Below are 16,541 nucleotides of genomic sequence, written 5' to 3'. Positions count from 1 at the left end.
TCTGGTTACCGGAAACATAGCTGAAGTAAAATCAGAGTACTGCTCACCTTCAGGAAGGGGCAGGAGCGTGATGGCGGTGCTCAGGCGGCCGCTTCCCAGACTGACCAGATGAGGGCGCTCTGCTTGAACCTTCAGCCCCTTGCCAGTCTCAATGAGATCCAGGGGGGTACTCTTGAGGGGAAAAGAACAGAAATTTCACTACTCCACGAACCTCAAAATCAGCTTAAAACTTAACATCTGTCACACAAAAATACTAATTTTATCTTCAGATTGATAAGAACAGGTGGCATCAATGTACTGTAATTCATAAACACACTCGCATAATTTTGCCATATTTTGACTTCACCTATTCTTAAATATGTGTTGCGTAATATACATAAAGAGAAGAGAACGTGAAAATCACGTTTTTGGTTATCCACAGTGGATTAAAAGAAGGCAATTAACAGTCTTAGGAGTATGAGTGAAAACTCAGCTTTCTCAGTATATCAGTGAAAATTACACTATGGTTTTACAGTGTTTTAAAAAAACTGCTGCCTTTTCATGGTCCATAAAACTGAGTCTCCATGAAGCCTGCTCCTGGTCAGAAATCCTGGGATTCTTTCCTGCTTGAGATCCCCATAATTCTGCACTCAGACCAACATGCCTTCCAGAGCACATCACAGAAGAAGTGTCAGCGCAAAAGTATTTGCTGTAAACCACTGGAAAACTTACGCCGATGTACACGTGTGCCTTAATGCCAATGTGAAACAAGGGTGGATGGTTTTATTTCTTCTCTGATTTTGTTCATAAAAATGACCAACTTCTTTTATGGAACAAACGTATCCATTTAAAAAATAACACATGATTTACAAAATTATCAGGCTCTGCCTTATTTTGAAACGGAACAAAGATTTCCTTAAGAGTCAAAAAATTCTAGGTTTTAAATCGATGAATTCAGTGAATCTTCTGTGAAATTGTTTAAGAATAAATGTTGTGACCATTACAGTGTACTAGTCAACAAGGGATAGTTTTAGGGGATCATTTAGCTGCACTGGCTCTGCATTTTGGAACCGCTGCAATTCTTTGTGACGTTGACCTATTTTCTCAGATTTTCTGTCTTTTTGGGCGCCGTTCATTAAAGCCGTGGATATGACAGAAGCGCAGATCAGATGCACACATGACTCGAGTCTTGTTCAACCATGTGGAGTGAAGATGTCAGGATTCCCATTGCAGACTGATGAAAAATGCGCTTCAGAGCATGTCTGACATTCACATGTCCCCCTTCTGAAGCTTCCCAGCTAGTAAAGCACACTTCCCGCTGGATTTCTGCTCGTAGCTTCCGAAAACAGGATTATGCGGATCCAATTAGGGCGATCGGTTAATGCGAGGAAGGGCTAAGAGGATTTTATGCAAAGATAAAGTCCCTGGGCCAAGGGTGATCTGTTACTGAGGGGTAAAAGGTCTCCTGTGGGCCACTGTCTCATCTCCTCCTTCTTTATTTCCAAGCCGAAGTTCGGAAACACCTGAAGACTTGCTAGCGGATACCTTCATGTCCTTTCATTGACATTGTGAGTCTTTGTCAAAGCAATTCAGACAATGTCCTCCATGTGCATAAATCCCGAGGCTTTATGCTCCTTGTGACACTTGATACTCAAGCCTGAATACTTACCAGTCACCATGAAAACTGCTGTTGCTGCAGTCTGGTCTCCTTACTTTTTTAAAGTTAAAAGTTCATGACAGAAAGGGTTCTGTATGTCTTAGGACAAGCTCTCTCTTATCTGATCAGAGGCAGAAAATATAACCTGGGGCAAGAAAATTCTCTAGAGTAACCCTGGAAATTCCAGAGAGTCTCAAAATTCTGCAAAACGCTCTCTGCGCCGTGGTTATTTTAAGGAATTTAATTAATTTTAATGAAATTAAAAGGGCAACTCAATCAAAGCAATCAAACCAATTCTAAGGAGACACATTTTTTTTGAAGGAAATAAGGAAAACTGGAAATTTGGCATTGATAATGTAGGAACACAAATGTGTTCTGTGCTACTGATAGATAGATAGATAGATAGATAGATAGATAGATAGATAGATAGATAGATAGATAGATAGATAGATGAAAGGATCCTTCTGCTCGGGGGGAAGGTCTACGATCAAAGGTAATTCAATGCTCATGGTTTCCCAAATTCATTGTTCCACACTTACGGTTGGGTGTGTCCTTGCTGTCGGGAGTTTGACTACAGGTCTTGTTCTTTGCTGCTCAGCTAAGGACCTCTTAGAACTTCTTCTGCTGGGATTGAGAGTCAGGGGTTCCTGTCCACTGTCAGTCCCACCGGCACCATGGTTTTTTCTATAGCCTGTTTTTCCACACCCGAGATCTCCTGACATTTGTGGCCATATTATTACTGCCTGACATTTAGCTTTAACTTTGTTTATTGTCTGCCTGGGAGCTTCTCTTTGCCAAATTGTTTTTAACCTTGACCTTTTTTCTCAGTTTATGAACTGCAGGACGCTTCAGCCCTTGTGTTTCCAAGACCTTTACCTGAAGGCTTCCTGGTGAGTGTAGCGTCCGGACAGGAGTCCGACACGGACGCGCGTTGCTATTACGTCCAAACACAGACGAAATATATAATGACTTCACGTGCAGTGTGAGGTTAGACGTGTACGGTGAGTATTGTAAGACACTCGGTGGAAGTGAAACAAGAAACACGAGACCAGGAAACACACACGGTGTTGGAACTACGGTGAACAGTGAAACGCTAATCTGTGAGTCTGACCGCAACCCTGAGACGTGACGAAATACCGGACAGGAACGATGGACCAGGACTGAAGAACAAGAGGCAGGAACTGACGGGACGGGCACTCGGGACTGGAACATGCACACCTAGGAAACAAACTGAGGGAACAAGAGACTACCAATCGCCAACGAAGCACAAGAGAACTGCTGATTAAGAATCCGCGACTAGTTCTGCTCCGCTGGCTCCTTTTATACCTCCATGTCCTACGAGACTGTGAGGTGATAGGTAAGCGTTAGCTAGCGGCACTGAGTGGCGCCGCCTCTGACCAGGAGGGGCAGTGACCCCGTGGGATGTGACAGTACCCCCCCCTCCAGGGGCGGCTCCAGCCGCAGAACGCCGGCGGGTAGGCGGTCGCCCCCGCCGTCGCGGAGCAGGCCGATCTGGATGACACTCATGGAAGTCCTCAATAAGAGCTGGGTCCAAGATGTCCCGTGCTGGTACCCAAGACTGCTCCTCCGGCCCATAGCCCTCCCAGTCGACCAGATAGTACAGCGTACCCCGTCTCCGTTTGGAGTCCAGGAGGGCCCTGACGGAGTAGGCAGGAGAACCATCCACATCCAACGGTGGAGGTGGAGAGACTGCTGGGCTCTGCAGGGCGGAAACACAATGGGGCTTGAGGCGCGAAACATGAAACGTGGGACAGATACGATAATGCGAGGGCAACTGAAGACGGTAAGAAACCGGGTTGATCCTCTTCAGGATCTTGAAGGGGCCGATGAAACGGGGGGCAAGCTTCCTCGAGGGCAAATGCAGTTTGAGATCCTGGGTGGACAACCATACTCTCTGCCCTGGCTGGTACAATACAGTCCTACGCCTTTTGTCGGCCTTCTCCTTTTGGTGGGATACCACCTCCTGGAGACGGACATGTGCGGATTCCCACACCGACTCACTCCTCTTGTACCAGTCGTCCACAGCTGGCAACCCACTGGTCTCCATCGTCCACGGGAACAGCGGAGGCTGGTAACCGAGCACACACTGGAAAGGAGTTAAGTTTGTGGACGAATGGACCAGGGAGTTCTGTGCGTACTCTGCCCAGGGGAGGTATCTGCTCCAATCCGCTTGATTCTGAGCACAGTAACTCCGCAGGTAACGTCCAACCTCCTGGTTGAGGCGTTCCACTTGCCCATTAGACTGTGGATGATAACCAGAGGAGAGGCTGACTGAGACTCCTAAGCGGGCAAAGAAGGCCTTCCAGACTCTTGAGGTGAACTGGGGTCCCCTGTCCGAGACGACATCCTCTGGCAGGCCATACAGCCGGAAGACATGTTGGAACAGCAGTTCCGCGGTCTCCAGGGCTGTAGGTAGACCTTTCAGAGGAATCAGTCGACAGGCCTTGGAAAAGCGATCTATGACGACCAATATGGTGGTGTTTCCATCAGAACACGGAAGATCAGTAAGGAAGTCCACCGCTATATGGGACCATGGACGGTTGGGAATCGGGAGTGGCTCTAAAAGCCCTGCTGGCAGCTGCCGTGGGACCTTGGCCTGGGCACATGTGGTGCAGGCAAGGACGAAGTCTCGTACGTCCTGTTTCATGGATGGCCACCAGAAGCGTTCAGCGAGAAGCTTCAAGGTTCGGTTGACCCCTGGGTGTCCTGTACTTGGACCATCATGGGCCCAGTGTAGGAGCTCGGACCGAACAGTGGACGGGACGTATTCTTTGTCTTGGGGCTGCTCGTTGGGACCGGGTTCTTGACGTTGGGCTGCTTGGATATCGTCCAATAAAGCCCAACGGATAGGAGCCACAAACTGCGTCGGGGACAAGATGGTGTCTGGTGGGGAGAGCTGAGGCGATACCTCGAACAAACGGGACAGGGCATCGGCCTTGCCGTTCTTGGAGCCAGGACGATAGGTCACCGTGAAACGGAACCTGGTGAAGAACATGGCCCACCGCGCCTGTCTGGAATTGAGCCTCTTTGCCTTCTGCAGATACTCCAGGTTCCGGTGATCAGTTAACACTAAGAATGGGTGCGTAGCCCCCTCTAACCAATGTCTCCACTCTTCTAAGGCCATCTTTATGGCTAAGAGCTCCCTGTTTCCTACATCATAATTCTGTTCAGTAGGCGACATCTTGTGTGAGAAATACGCACATGGATAGAGCTTCAGGGGACTTCCCTGGCGCTGTGAGAGCACTGCCCCTACCCCGGCCTCAGAAGCATCAACCTCCACAATAAAGGGCAGTTTGGGATCAGGGTGCTTCAGGATTGGGGCAGAAGTAAAACGCTTCTTTAGGTCTTCAAAGGCCTGACTCGCCTCAGGAGTCCAGGTCAGGCGCCTAGGGGCTCCTTTTAACAGAGCAGTCAACGGGGCTGCAACGGAACTGAAGTTCCTTATGAAGCGCCTATAGAAATTCGCAAAACCTAGGAACCGTTGCAGGTCCTTTACTGTCTTTGGCTGGGGCCATGACAGAACTGCCGAGACCTTCTGTGGATCCATCGTGACCCCGTTGGGGGTTAGGATGTACCCCAGGAAATCCACAGAGTGCACATGGAACTGGCACTTCTCCCCTTTCACGTACAGCTTATGTGCTGCCAGCTTTTGCAACACCTCCCTGACATGTCCAATATGCTCCTCACGGGACCGAGAAAAGATCAGGATATCATCCAGATACACTAATACTGAGCGATTAATTAGCTCTCTGAGTACTTCATTAACAAAAGCCTGGAATACGGAAGGTGCATTCGCCAGGCCAAAAGGCATGACCAGGTACTCATAATGGCCGAGGGCGGTGCTAAAAGCGGTCTTCCACTCATCCCCTTCCCTAACGCGAATCAGGTTATATGCGCTCCTAAGGTCCAGTTTCGTAAAGATGGTAGCACCGGAAACCTGTTCGAGGGCCGACGTGATAAGAGGCAAGGGGTGCGGGTACTTCACAGTAATGGCATTTAGCCCCCGATAATCAATACAGGGGCGCAAACCCCCGTCCTTTTTCTCAACAAAGAAAAAGCCAGCGGAAGCTGGAGAGGTAGACGGCCGGATGAATCCGGCTTCTAGTGCCTCCGTTATATAAGCCTCCATTGCCTGATGTTCAGGTTGAGAAAGAGGGTATACCCGCCCCCTAGGGGGTGTAGTGCCCGAAAAAAGATCTATAGCACAATCCCAAGGTCTATGAGGAGGCAGTTCTGCAGCCTTGTGTTTGCTAAACACCGCCACTAGATCTGCATACTCCCTTGGAAGCTGCAGGGGCAGATCTGCATTAGGGCTCTCTATGGATGTGGAGTTACAAGACGTCTCCAGGTGTTTGGGACACTGCTGTCCCCAAGACAGCAGTTTCCCCTCACTCCAAGAGATAATAGGGTCATGGGTGCATAACCATGGATACCCCAAAATAATGGGGTTATCAGGGGACTTAATCAGATAGAACCATATCTGTTCCTTATGGAGTGGCCCTACCTGCATAGTAACGGGCTCTGTGCGCTGTTCTACACGCCCCGACCCGATTGGAGCGCCATCAATAGCTTTAATAGCCAGGGGTTTTGGGCATCGGGCACAGGGCAAGCCCCAGGACGCGGCCATATCATGATCCATGAAATTCCCTGCAGCGCCACTGTCTACCATAGCTTTCGTCTGCTGCTGCTGGAAACCCCAGGATACTGTAACTGGTAATGTCAACAGGGAGGTATGGAGAGATACATCACTCACCAGTAAGTCGGTCCGTTGGGGTCCACGGGGTGGCCGCACTGGACAGGAAACCTGAACGTGATCCGCAGCTCCACAGTAAAAGCACAAGCGTTGCAGAAAACGGCGCCTCCTTTCCTCCTCTGTCAAACGCCCGTTACTGAGTCGTATTATTCCCTGTCTGACGCACTGTTCTTCGAGCCCTGCACAGCTGACAAGGTTGCGTGCTTGAGCCGGCTCACTGTCCACAGGGCTGTAGGGCACCTGCTGCCCTGGCGGCGTCGGGGTCCGGCTGGACCCGGAGTTGCTCCGGTAATCCGGCGAGAACTCCTGAGAGAGTGGTCTTGACAATCGGGGGCTGGATGTCTTCTCCACTGGAGACCAGGAACGCGCCTGAAAACTCCTGGTGCTGGGGAAGAACTGTCTCTCTGTCTTTCTGTCTGGGCTAGAGGGTGACTCAGGAGAGTAGGGCCCTGGGAGCAGAGAGGCTGGACTGGGGATTGAGTATTCTGTGTAATTCTGGTTCTCACCTCTGCTACCTTGCAAAGCCTCCTGGAAGGGAACGGACAGCTGCTCAGTAGCGCTGATCCCATTGGTCTGCACAGGGCTCGTGGGCTCCGCGCGAGGACCCGAGGAAGCATAAAGACGATCAAAAAGACATGTCCGCCAATCATCATGCGTTTGCGAACTGGTCGGATCGGCGCCCCGCCCACCGTGACTGAGGAGTCGTGTCAACTGCTCAAACTGATCTGTGAGGCGGCTAGCGGCGTTTGTGCAAACCAGGAGTCGTTCTTGGTTCGCCTCTGTCAGATCCGCCAGCTCACGCCATTCCGCTGAAGTCATATTAGCAGGCGGATTCTTCTGTAGCGTCCGGACAGGAGTCCGACACGGACGCGCGTTGCTATTACGTCCAAACACAGACGAAATATATAATGACTTCACGTGCAGTGTGAGGTTAGACGTGTACGGTGAGTATTGTAAGACACTCGGTGGAAGTGAAACAAGAAACACGAGACCAGGAAACACACACGGTGTTGGAACTACGGTGAACAGTGAAACGCTAATCTGTGAGTCTGACCGCAACCCTGAGACGTGACGAAATACCGGACAGGAACGATGGACCAGGACTGAAGAACAAGAGGCAGGAACTGACGGGACGGGCACTCGGGACTGGAACATGCACACCTAGGAAACAAACTGAGGGAACAAGAGACTACCAATCGCCAACGAAGCACAAGAGAACTGCTGATTAAGAATCCGCGACTAGTTCTGCTCCGCTGGCTCCTTTTATACCTCCATGTCCTACGAGACTGTGAGGTGATAGGTAAGCGTTAGCTAGCGGCACTGAGTGGCGCCGCCTCTGACCAGGAGGGGCAGTGACCCCGTGGGATGTGACAGTGAGGTAGTGTGTCATGTCACTTAAAATGAGTTTGAGCCTCTGCAATTTGTGTTCCCAGCGTAACATTCTTATAATCTTAGTTCCAGACCATGCAAAAAGCTCAAACGGGAAAAATATAAAAGGCTTGAATTTTTAAGAAAAAGAATAACAAAAATCAGCGTGACAATTTCCAAGACATCATCTAACATTTCACAACAACAGTGCTTTTGTTCACTGTCCTTGGTGACTTTCAATACCCTCCCTCCCTCCCCCATCTCGTTCTTGGAGAGAACGTTCAGGTCCAGCTCTTAGACCGCAATGCTGAGGATGTTCACTTCGGGTCGGGTCTCAAGGTGTGGGAGAAAAGCGTTTGACAGCGGGAGGGCCGATTCAGGGCTCCACTGCACAGCTCACCTGTAGCACCTGATGGGTCTGCCGCCCACGCTCAGGCAGGTTGCTGTTCAGACGGTGCATGTCCACGGTGTTGTCGATCGGCCCGTCCGACGCATGAAGGTCCTGCAGACAGAAAGCGCATAAAAGTGACACCCCGATGGTAGATGGCTCAACGTGTACATACTTAATAGTCGATGGAGTGGCCTAGATCTTGCGTGAGCATTACTGTTTTTCTTTTTTATTGCCTCTGGCTACATTGTCAGACGCCTGCCAACCGCCCTCGGAGACTGTCACACCTGAAAATACATCTGAATTTGATTTTTTTTCTTTCTTACATTTCAGAGAGTTGCCAGAGAGAGAGAAAGCAAATTAGAAACATAAAATCCTTCTGCTAGTTTGTGACCCGATACTCCGCAGACAGAAGTTGTGCGACCCATTTTGTGCGTCTCTGGCACGCAGCCCTGTCTGGACTGGATTAAACAGATGAATCAAGTACATAGAGGAAACCCATTTATTGTCCCTCGGGGAGTTTTTTTGAAACTTCTGAGGTACCTCTACAGCCCCCCGTCGCAGTCAGCCCAAACACAGTAAGCACGCTGCCAGGATACGGATGCTCAAAATATTTAGTTTGCCAGAAACAAAGAGCTAAGTTACTGCGTGTGTCGGCTCACTCGACGGGAAGTGCTCGGATGGCTGCAAACGTGGATGCGAAGTCTCCTGAGCGAAGCGCTAAATCGCAAGCCGTGGCGAAGCATCGCCGGCCAGCTCACGCTCGCCGCAGGGCTGTTTCGGCAGATAACTGGGCACATCTGCATCGGCGGCACGGGGAACAGAGCGGGTGGAGGGGGGGTGCGCAGACCCAGCTGGTTTGAGTCACGCTGACTCACACGTGTCGGGTAGTTTGTATAAACAGATGCAGCTGAACTCTACTCACCAGGCAGCACCTATGATAGGGGGACCTTTACACTTACTAGGGAGTTCCCAAAGTGCACCTAACTGGTCTTTCTCCCTGGGCTGGACCATTAAGCACATCTCTCTTACTCATTGGTCTTTGCCAGTGAGATACAATCAGACATGAAATATCTTGCATGGGTTTGTTACAGTGCAATTTGTGCACATTTTGGATGTTTCCAGATGCAAATATCTGTGCTGGGGCATCTCCATGTAAGAGTATTTATCCATCCATCCAACTATTATCTTTAACCACTTGTCCACTGCAGGGTCATGGTGATCCTTAGCTTATCCTGGAAGTATGGTAGGTGACACTCCAGTCCATTGAGGGGCTGTCACACACACTCATTAAGTAATATATACATAGACTAATGGCAAATCACAACCACCAGTTAATCTGAAATACGTCTTTGTACCATGTGAGAAAACAGGAGGATCCAAAGGAAACTCATGTTCACATCGGGAGGACATGTAAACTCCACAGACGCTGAGCAAGACTGGAACCCACATCTCAACCTACAGCACAGAAGCTGTGAGGACCCAGTGCTACCCATCTCCCTATCATGCCATCCCGCGAGCATTTAGACGCCCAGGATTTCCCTTGACTCAGTGCCACAGTTTAGGCTAAAATCATTCATTTTAAGCCCTGCAGCATTTTCTCCTAGGATTTGAACACAAGCCCTTGGTTATAATTCTAGTTCCTTAACCACTAAACTATTTAATTTGCCTTTTTTGTGTGCATCACTGTTTACATATCATTATAAGGTGCCCCAGAAATGTGTTTGGATGTCATATTACATATCTGCTTCATCAGAAATCCAAACAAAGATGATTAAATAGTTTCTTCAGTAATGACAGTTTGTCCTATAGCGTGGTTTTCAAAAACTATGGTAATGCATTGCTGTTGGATAACAACAAAACTTCAGTAAATTAATTACCTTTTGGCAGTTGTCCAGCATAGACCTGCTCTCCATTGCTGAGCTCTCTCTGGCTCAGCACACTGACAGTACGAATTTGATATGTAAACAGAGTATTGTTCCTCTTCTTTTCCCACGAGTGCAGCTACACTGAGTTCTCAAGCAGGACAAGCACAACTCGAAGTCTACTAATTCTTTCTGTGCCTGTCTCTCCGTGAAAAATACCTGCTCCCCTTCGCAGAGCTTACCTGTCTCCGCTTGCTTCAAGAAGCATAGTTTCACATTCCTGCAATATCACTGATAAGAGATGAGCCAGGAGAGAGAGGGCTGGGGTATGGGATAGAACGTGAGAAAAGCTGGAAGGGAGAAAAGAGCTCAAACGCAGGAGAAAAGCTGCATACAAGACCATTCTGCTGTATGTAGGCCAATCCACATGTGGATTAAACCAGTGTTGAATGCATTGTCTGCTTAAATGAATGCATGTGACTTCACTTGCTTCAGCTGGTCTCCTAAACCACCTGCCTTTAGCCTCAGAGTTCCAGAGTGCATTCTGGGTTGAGGATCAAGAAGAAGAGGGGACTCAGAGGGGACTCTGCCAGGGATCATCTGCCTTGACAGCGAAGCAGACTGGTCCAAACCGAAGTCCAGCACACACATTCCGGGGGTAGCAGAGCTGCCACATGCAGCTGCTGTGTGAAGGCTGGCATTGTCCGTTGTTCGACACGGAGACTGTGGGACTGCTGTCTTTGTGGCAGATCATTGAGCACGGACCCTGACCACAAGGAAAAGACAGCATACCCCATAGAGAAGGGTGCGGTGCACATAAACCTGAAGTTCCATGAGCGCGCTGATTGCGGACAATAATGCCGTATTGAATCTTCATATTTAATGAATTCATGCTGTATTTAATCATCACCATAAATTCAACAGTTTAGCGAAGGTGGGGATATACATTTGTCTTTGGTTACTTCTCCTCCAGGGGGTGCGGTGGCGCAGTGGGTTGGACCGCAGTCCTGCTTTTCGGTGGGTCTGGGGTTTGAGTCCCGCTTGGGGTGCCTTGCGGCGGACTGGCGTCCCGTCCTGGGTGTGTCCCCTTCCCCCTCCGGCCTTACGCCCTGTGTTGCCGGGTAGGCTCCGGTTCCCCGTGACCCCGTAAGGGACAAGCGGTTCTGAAAATGTGTGTGTGTGTGTACTTCTCCTCCTCAGAGAAGAGACAGTCCTGAAAACGGACCCCAGTTGAACTCCTCATGTCAGCGGTCATTACTTCCCCTTTTATATGATTTTGTCATATACTTGCATGGCCATTTTCTCTAACTATTATATAAAAAATATGGTTTCGATACTATTCAAAAGGGTTATTTTGTTTAACATTTGTTCCCGGGATGAGATACTAAATCGTCCTTTCTGGTGTGAAGTGGGCGGGGGGCTCAGTGAAATGCACAACAGCCGAGAGGTAACTCTATTGCTTCCTTTTTCAATTTCTATCTTTCTATCCGTCTTTCATTTGCTTGTCAGTCATGCCATCCCCCCCGAAAGCAACACAACAGTTCCGTGCACACAAAACAACCATTCCCCAAGAGCACGCTGGGGTTGAAGCGTGCCAAAAAAGACTCCGACCCCAGATAGCACTGGTGTTGTGTGCTGCTGTGTTTTGTCCCAGGAGGGGGTGGCTTTGTTTACTCCCCACTGGCATTTCCTACCCCCACATCCGAGAGTGCGTTGGGAATAGGCACGGAGGGGGAGGGAAAAAGAGCAATGCAGAGATTTTTCTCCCACTGGTTATCTCTCTGAGCCAGAAGCCTGCTCTGTTACTCCCGCCCACCCTGTCATGGAGGAATGTTTGAGGAATCCCCCCAACACTATATCAGAGGGTGAAATAATAATACCCCACTCTTCTGTCCTCCTGTCAATCACTGATACTCTTCACTCCAATTCCTTGCACTCCCTCCCCCTCTTTCTCCCTCAGCTCATTCCCTGATGTCATCTCTCTAACCGGCAATTGGCCCGAAAAGACTTGGGAGAAGCACCGGGGAGAACCAGTAGGATCTCTGGGAAATGAGGTAATTGTTTCTCATTACCGCTGTTATTATTGCTGTTATTAGTAGGAATTTCAGTGGAACTATCAAGAGCTGTTGGAGTAGCTATAATTGTTATAATACCTATTACTCCAGTCTTTATTTTCATATCTTTAATCTTTATCCATGGAAACAAGATATTAAAATTTAGCAGAAGCTAAAGCTGTTTAACAGCTGTGCTGTTTATAGTATCTTCATATCAGAGTTTTTTTTTTTACCCAGTAGACCTTGTGATCTCAGCCATGTGTTATGGGTGTCAGTCCAGATCCTTAGCTATTATACACGGTACCGACCAAGGAACAAGCACATAGTCAGTTGACAACAGGGCAACTACCACTGCTGCTTGTACTGCAGTAAATTAGTGCACATTTTTTTTGGATGTATCTTCATGTCTTATGCTGAGTAATAATAATATGGAGAAACTATAACAGTAATAGCCATTGTTATCCTAAGAACAAAAGGCAATTAAGTGTCACAGAGCCAAGGACGTAAGGACTGGGCTATCTCATGCTCCTTATCTGAAAAGACACAATAAAAAAGGACGTCCATTAGGCTGCTGGCAGCGGCTCCTCTATCGTACCAGATGACTCGATGGCATGAGTCCAGTTATACCCTGGAAAACCGCCCAAGCAGCCCATCCCTGTCCTTCACTATTAGTAATACACTGCCCTGGGATCTATGCACAGAGTACATCATCCCTGCCATGGCTTGCCCTGGGTCAGTGCTACATCCTCCCAGTCCTTTAGGAATTCTGGGTAATCGGAAGAGAGGGGCTGTTCTTCGGTCAGCTCCGTACCATGACAACATGGATTCAAACAGCGAAGAGGCGTCTCGCTAGGAGGCAGAATGGGTGAGAAGTTCAACAGTCCTCCACATCATATCATCACAGCTGCAATTATACCCCGCAGCGAGTCCTGTGGTGGCAGGAATAGATGTGGCTCACCGCACAAATCTTTCCATTTTTACATTAAATTACATAACCATGCAAACCAAATGCCCTGTGGGAGTATATTTAGGGTTCCCCATGTGGAACATCATAAAATCTACCAGAGAAAATGCATCTTCCAGCATCTAAATAAAATTGGCGGGTTTTGGGAGATAAATGAGGCAAAGGTTGAGGTTTTATTTTTAGCAGATCCTTGAAATATTTGTGAGAGATCCAAGTACTGTAATAGCAAATATGACTCATGTTTGAGTTAAACACTTGGTTCTTTTGGGGGTGATAATCTTTTATCTTTTGTTTGACACACTCCATGGTTTCTCTCCTTTCTGGGAATGAAAATGACATCTATGAAGGAGGTGAGTTAACAGCAGTGATTCTAGAATGTGGTCATACAGATTTCGACAGAATATCATGCGCACCGTCAAACCCCAACGCTTACTGAGGCCCAGGGAGGAGACAGACAGAAGGAGAGAATGTTTCTTTATGTTGTATAACAGCTATGGAACTTGTTTAAGATGGGCATTTCTTGAGGAAACATTTCCAACGTCCACTTCTATGCATGTAATTCACTTTGTGTAGAGTACTATGCAAACTTTTCAATATACCTTTCAATTTAAAAAAAATCACCCATTTTGAAAAATCATGCATAAAATGAATAGGCTATTTATGTGGTTCTTCCACTGTTTATAGTTATAGTGGATACAGTTGCTATCTTTAAAACTGGTGGTAGAACATTCATCTCAAAAGTCAGGGAAGCCACATGGCCTGGAATGGAAATCAGCTCAGTTCTAATGCTCTTGGCTAAGCAATTTCTTTGTGGGCTATCAGCATTAATTCACAATTCCAAGCAGGGAACTGGGGGCCATGACGTCATGACTGGTTGTTTGAATGAGTCAAACTACAACTCCAGCCAGACATTTTGGCGGAGATAAACCTAATGTGGTGAGATTTAAAAAGAGAGCACTTAATCTGTCAATTTTCTGTGCTTATTTATAGCAAAGCCAGGGCAAATGTTGCAGTGCCCTTGCTCGATAAACTACAACGGTGCCAGGAATCCAATGAAAATGCATTTCTTTCCAAAGAAAAGGAAATCAAATTGGCCTTGTTCTGCCATCAGTTAACCTCCTATGCCTGGAACTGGAAATGTTCACAACTGCCTCAGAAGATAGAACGACCAATCTGATACTGGGATGTCATTAGAGGCCCTTTGTTATTTTTCCTTGATAAACATATTAAAGAACATGTATTGTGAACGAAACAAGGGCCAAGAAAGAGTCGTAGTTGTGCTGCTTAGTGTTATGGTCGCCATCTATCCATTGTCAACAACCGCTTGCCCCCACACACACACGCAGTTGCTGAAGCCGCTTGTCCCAAGCAGGGTCGCGGCAAACCAGAGCCTAACCCGGCAACACAGGGTGCAAGGGGGTGGGGACACACCCAGGACGGGACGCCAGTCCATCGCAAGGCACCCCAAGCAGGGCTCGAACCCCAGACCCGCCACACAGCTGGCACCGGCTGAACCCACTGCGGTATTATGGTCTTTTCATAAAAATTTGATTATAACGTGTCCCTTTTCTGTTTTTCAAAATCCCTCCATTACAGGAGTGGAATTCCACAGGGTTACTTCCCACTCTGACCTGGCATTGTGACCAAGGTCTTTTCCCATCGCATTTTTTTCAAATGCTGCACGTGCACAAATGTTCTATTTATGAACATCTTAAAAATGGCATCTGCTTAAGCTATCACAACCCACCTATTGATGTAAATAACAAGGGTTGTCACGTTTGTAGTGATACATACAGCATTTTTGCGACATATGAGTTTATTTTAGAAGCACTTTTATACTGTTCAAGCCTAACATTAAATTGCATTTGAAAAAAAGGCATCAGCCAAATAATCAATGAAATTACTTTTAATAATGATGAACTGAAGTGAAATTAGTCTAAATTTTGATACTTCTTTGCCTCTTACTTTAATCAAAGGTCTCTTGTTAGCTTTTGTAAGATGAATTGCATGTACTTCAGTTTCTCTTAGTGTCTCAGTAATTTTGAAGAGTGTAACAAGACTCAGGGAAGAGTCACTGGATAATGGAAAACAAAAAAAAGTGCTAATTATTACCATACAGCGCAAGACGCATCAGTCTCATCTGTCTGGAGCAGGGAAAAAAGGTAAACAGCAGGGGATGGCCTTGAAAAGACACACATATACTAGATCCACAGAGGTTTCGGGGGAAGGAAAGACAGTGGGTGAGAACACAGGAAATCAATGACAAACAAAAAGAGATGCAGTGATTAAGAGCTCGTCCGCAAGGGAGTTATTCCTCTATGCGTGGACTTCCTACATGTCCTACAAAGCATGGGTGTTTCCTGTGGGCCGAGGCCTTGGCCCAACAGGCCTCTGAGGGCTGCCCTTCCCGAAATGGAAACACTTTCATGATCTCCGCCTGCTGTCCAGGAAATGAGTCGAAAGGATACTGATTGACAAACGAAAATTCCAAGGGACAATAACCAGAGAGAGACAGGCTTCTGCAAAGAGGGCTGAATGGAGATTCAGGCCACACAATGACCACCTTATTATAGTAGTCTGAATGAAAATCACACCTCCCGCTGTCATTACGATCATAGATCCATCAGAATTTCAGAAGTTTTGAAAAAGTCTTGAAAAGTTTAACCCCATGCTAACAAACTGACACACTACTAGAGTGACAACATCACGTGGGATGGCACGGCCCAAAGTGACAGGACTGCTACAACAACTCCAGCTGGCACATGAACAACCTAAGCCATTCTGGTAATCAAATATGATACCAGTTCAAAAATCAATTTTTGGCAATGCCAAAATTAAAGCTATATGGACATGCCGAAGCAGCGGGTTTGGCCTGTGCCTGCTCTCTGGTGGGTCTGGGGTTCCAGTCCCGCTTGGGGTGCCTTGCAACGGACTGGCGTCCCATCCTGGATGTGTCTCCTCCCCTTCCAGCCTTACACCCTGTGTTGCCAGGTTAGGCTCCGGTTCGCCTCGACCCTGCTCGGGACAAGCGGTTTCAGTCAATGTGTGTGTGTGTGTGTGTGTGTGTGTGGACATGCCGAGTATTTACAAAAATGGAAAGAGGCTCCCAAAGCACCATTTCAGACATTTCCCATCTTATGCAAACTCACATTAAGACTAATCCCAAGACTAGAACCAAAACCAAACGGAGCCTTTCCAACCAGGAGTCCCAGGGACCTCGACATCTTTGTTTCTGTTGGGCACGACAGAACGCTGCATTTCAGCTTTCAACATCCGCCACAATACATGTGGGTCCCATCAACTGGAAAGGACAGATAACTAAACAAATAACTGCAGTTTCTCCAAGAATACAAGCCCAGAAAGCATCAAGCTCATCCAGAACCCAAAAGCCCTGGCCTGGAAAGTACAACTCCATGAGTCACACTTTCTTTGGCACAAGCTGTGCTCTGTGTTGTTATTCAAAGGCGGAGTGAGGGGGGGGCGGCGGCGACT

The 16,541-nt window shown here is 47.8% G+C and overlaps 1 protein-coding gene across 6 annotated transcripts in view; it reads right to left on the bottom strand.

Moving 5' to 3' along the window:
* Window positions 1-16,541, bottom strand: part of phldb1a (pleckstrin homology-like domain, family B, member 1a) — a 73,429-nt gene that overhangs the window by 54,908 nt on the left and 1,980 nt on the right. For all 6 annotated transcript variants that reach the window (XM_018755408.2, XM_029250936.1, XM_029250937.1 and 3 more), the window contains exons 2-3: window positions 8,179-8,280; window positions 48-171 (exon numbers count right to left, since the gene is read on the bottom strand). In XM_018755408.2, the coding sequence (XP_018610924.2) occupies window positions 48-171; window positions 8,179-8,280 (226 nt within the window). The remainder of the gene's footprint in view (window positions 1-47; window positions 172-8,178; window positions 8,281-16,541) is intronic.

The sequence above is a fragment of the Scleropages formosus genome, chromosome 4 (genome assembly GCF_900964775.1).
Source record: "Scleropages formosus chromosome 4, fSclFor1.1, whole genome shotgun sequence".
In the NCBI taxonomy this organism is placed as follows: domain Eukaryota; kingdom Metazoa; phylum Chordata; class Actinopteri; order Osteoglossiformes; family Osteoglossidae; genus Scleropages; species Scleropages formosus.
This window is presented reverse-complemented; position numbering and strand designations above follow the sequence as displayed.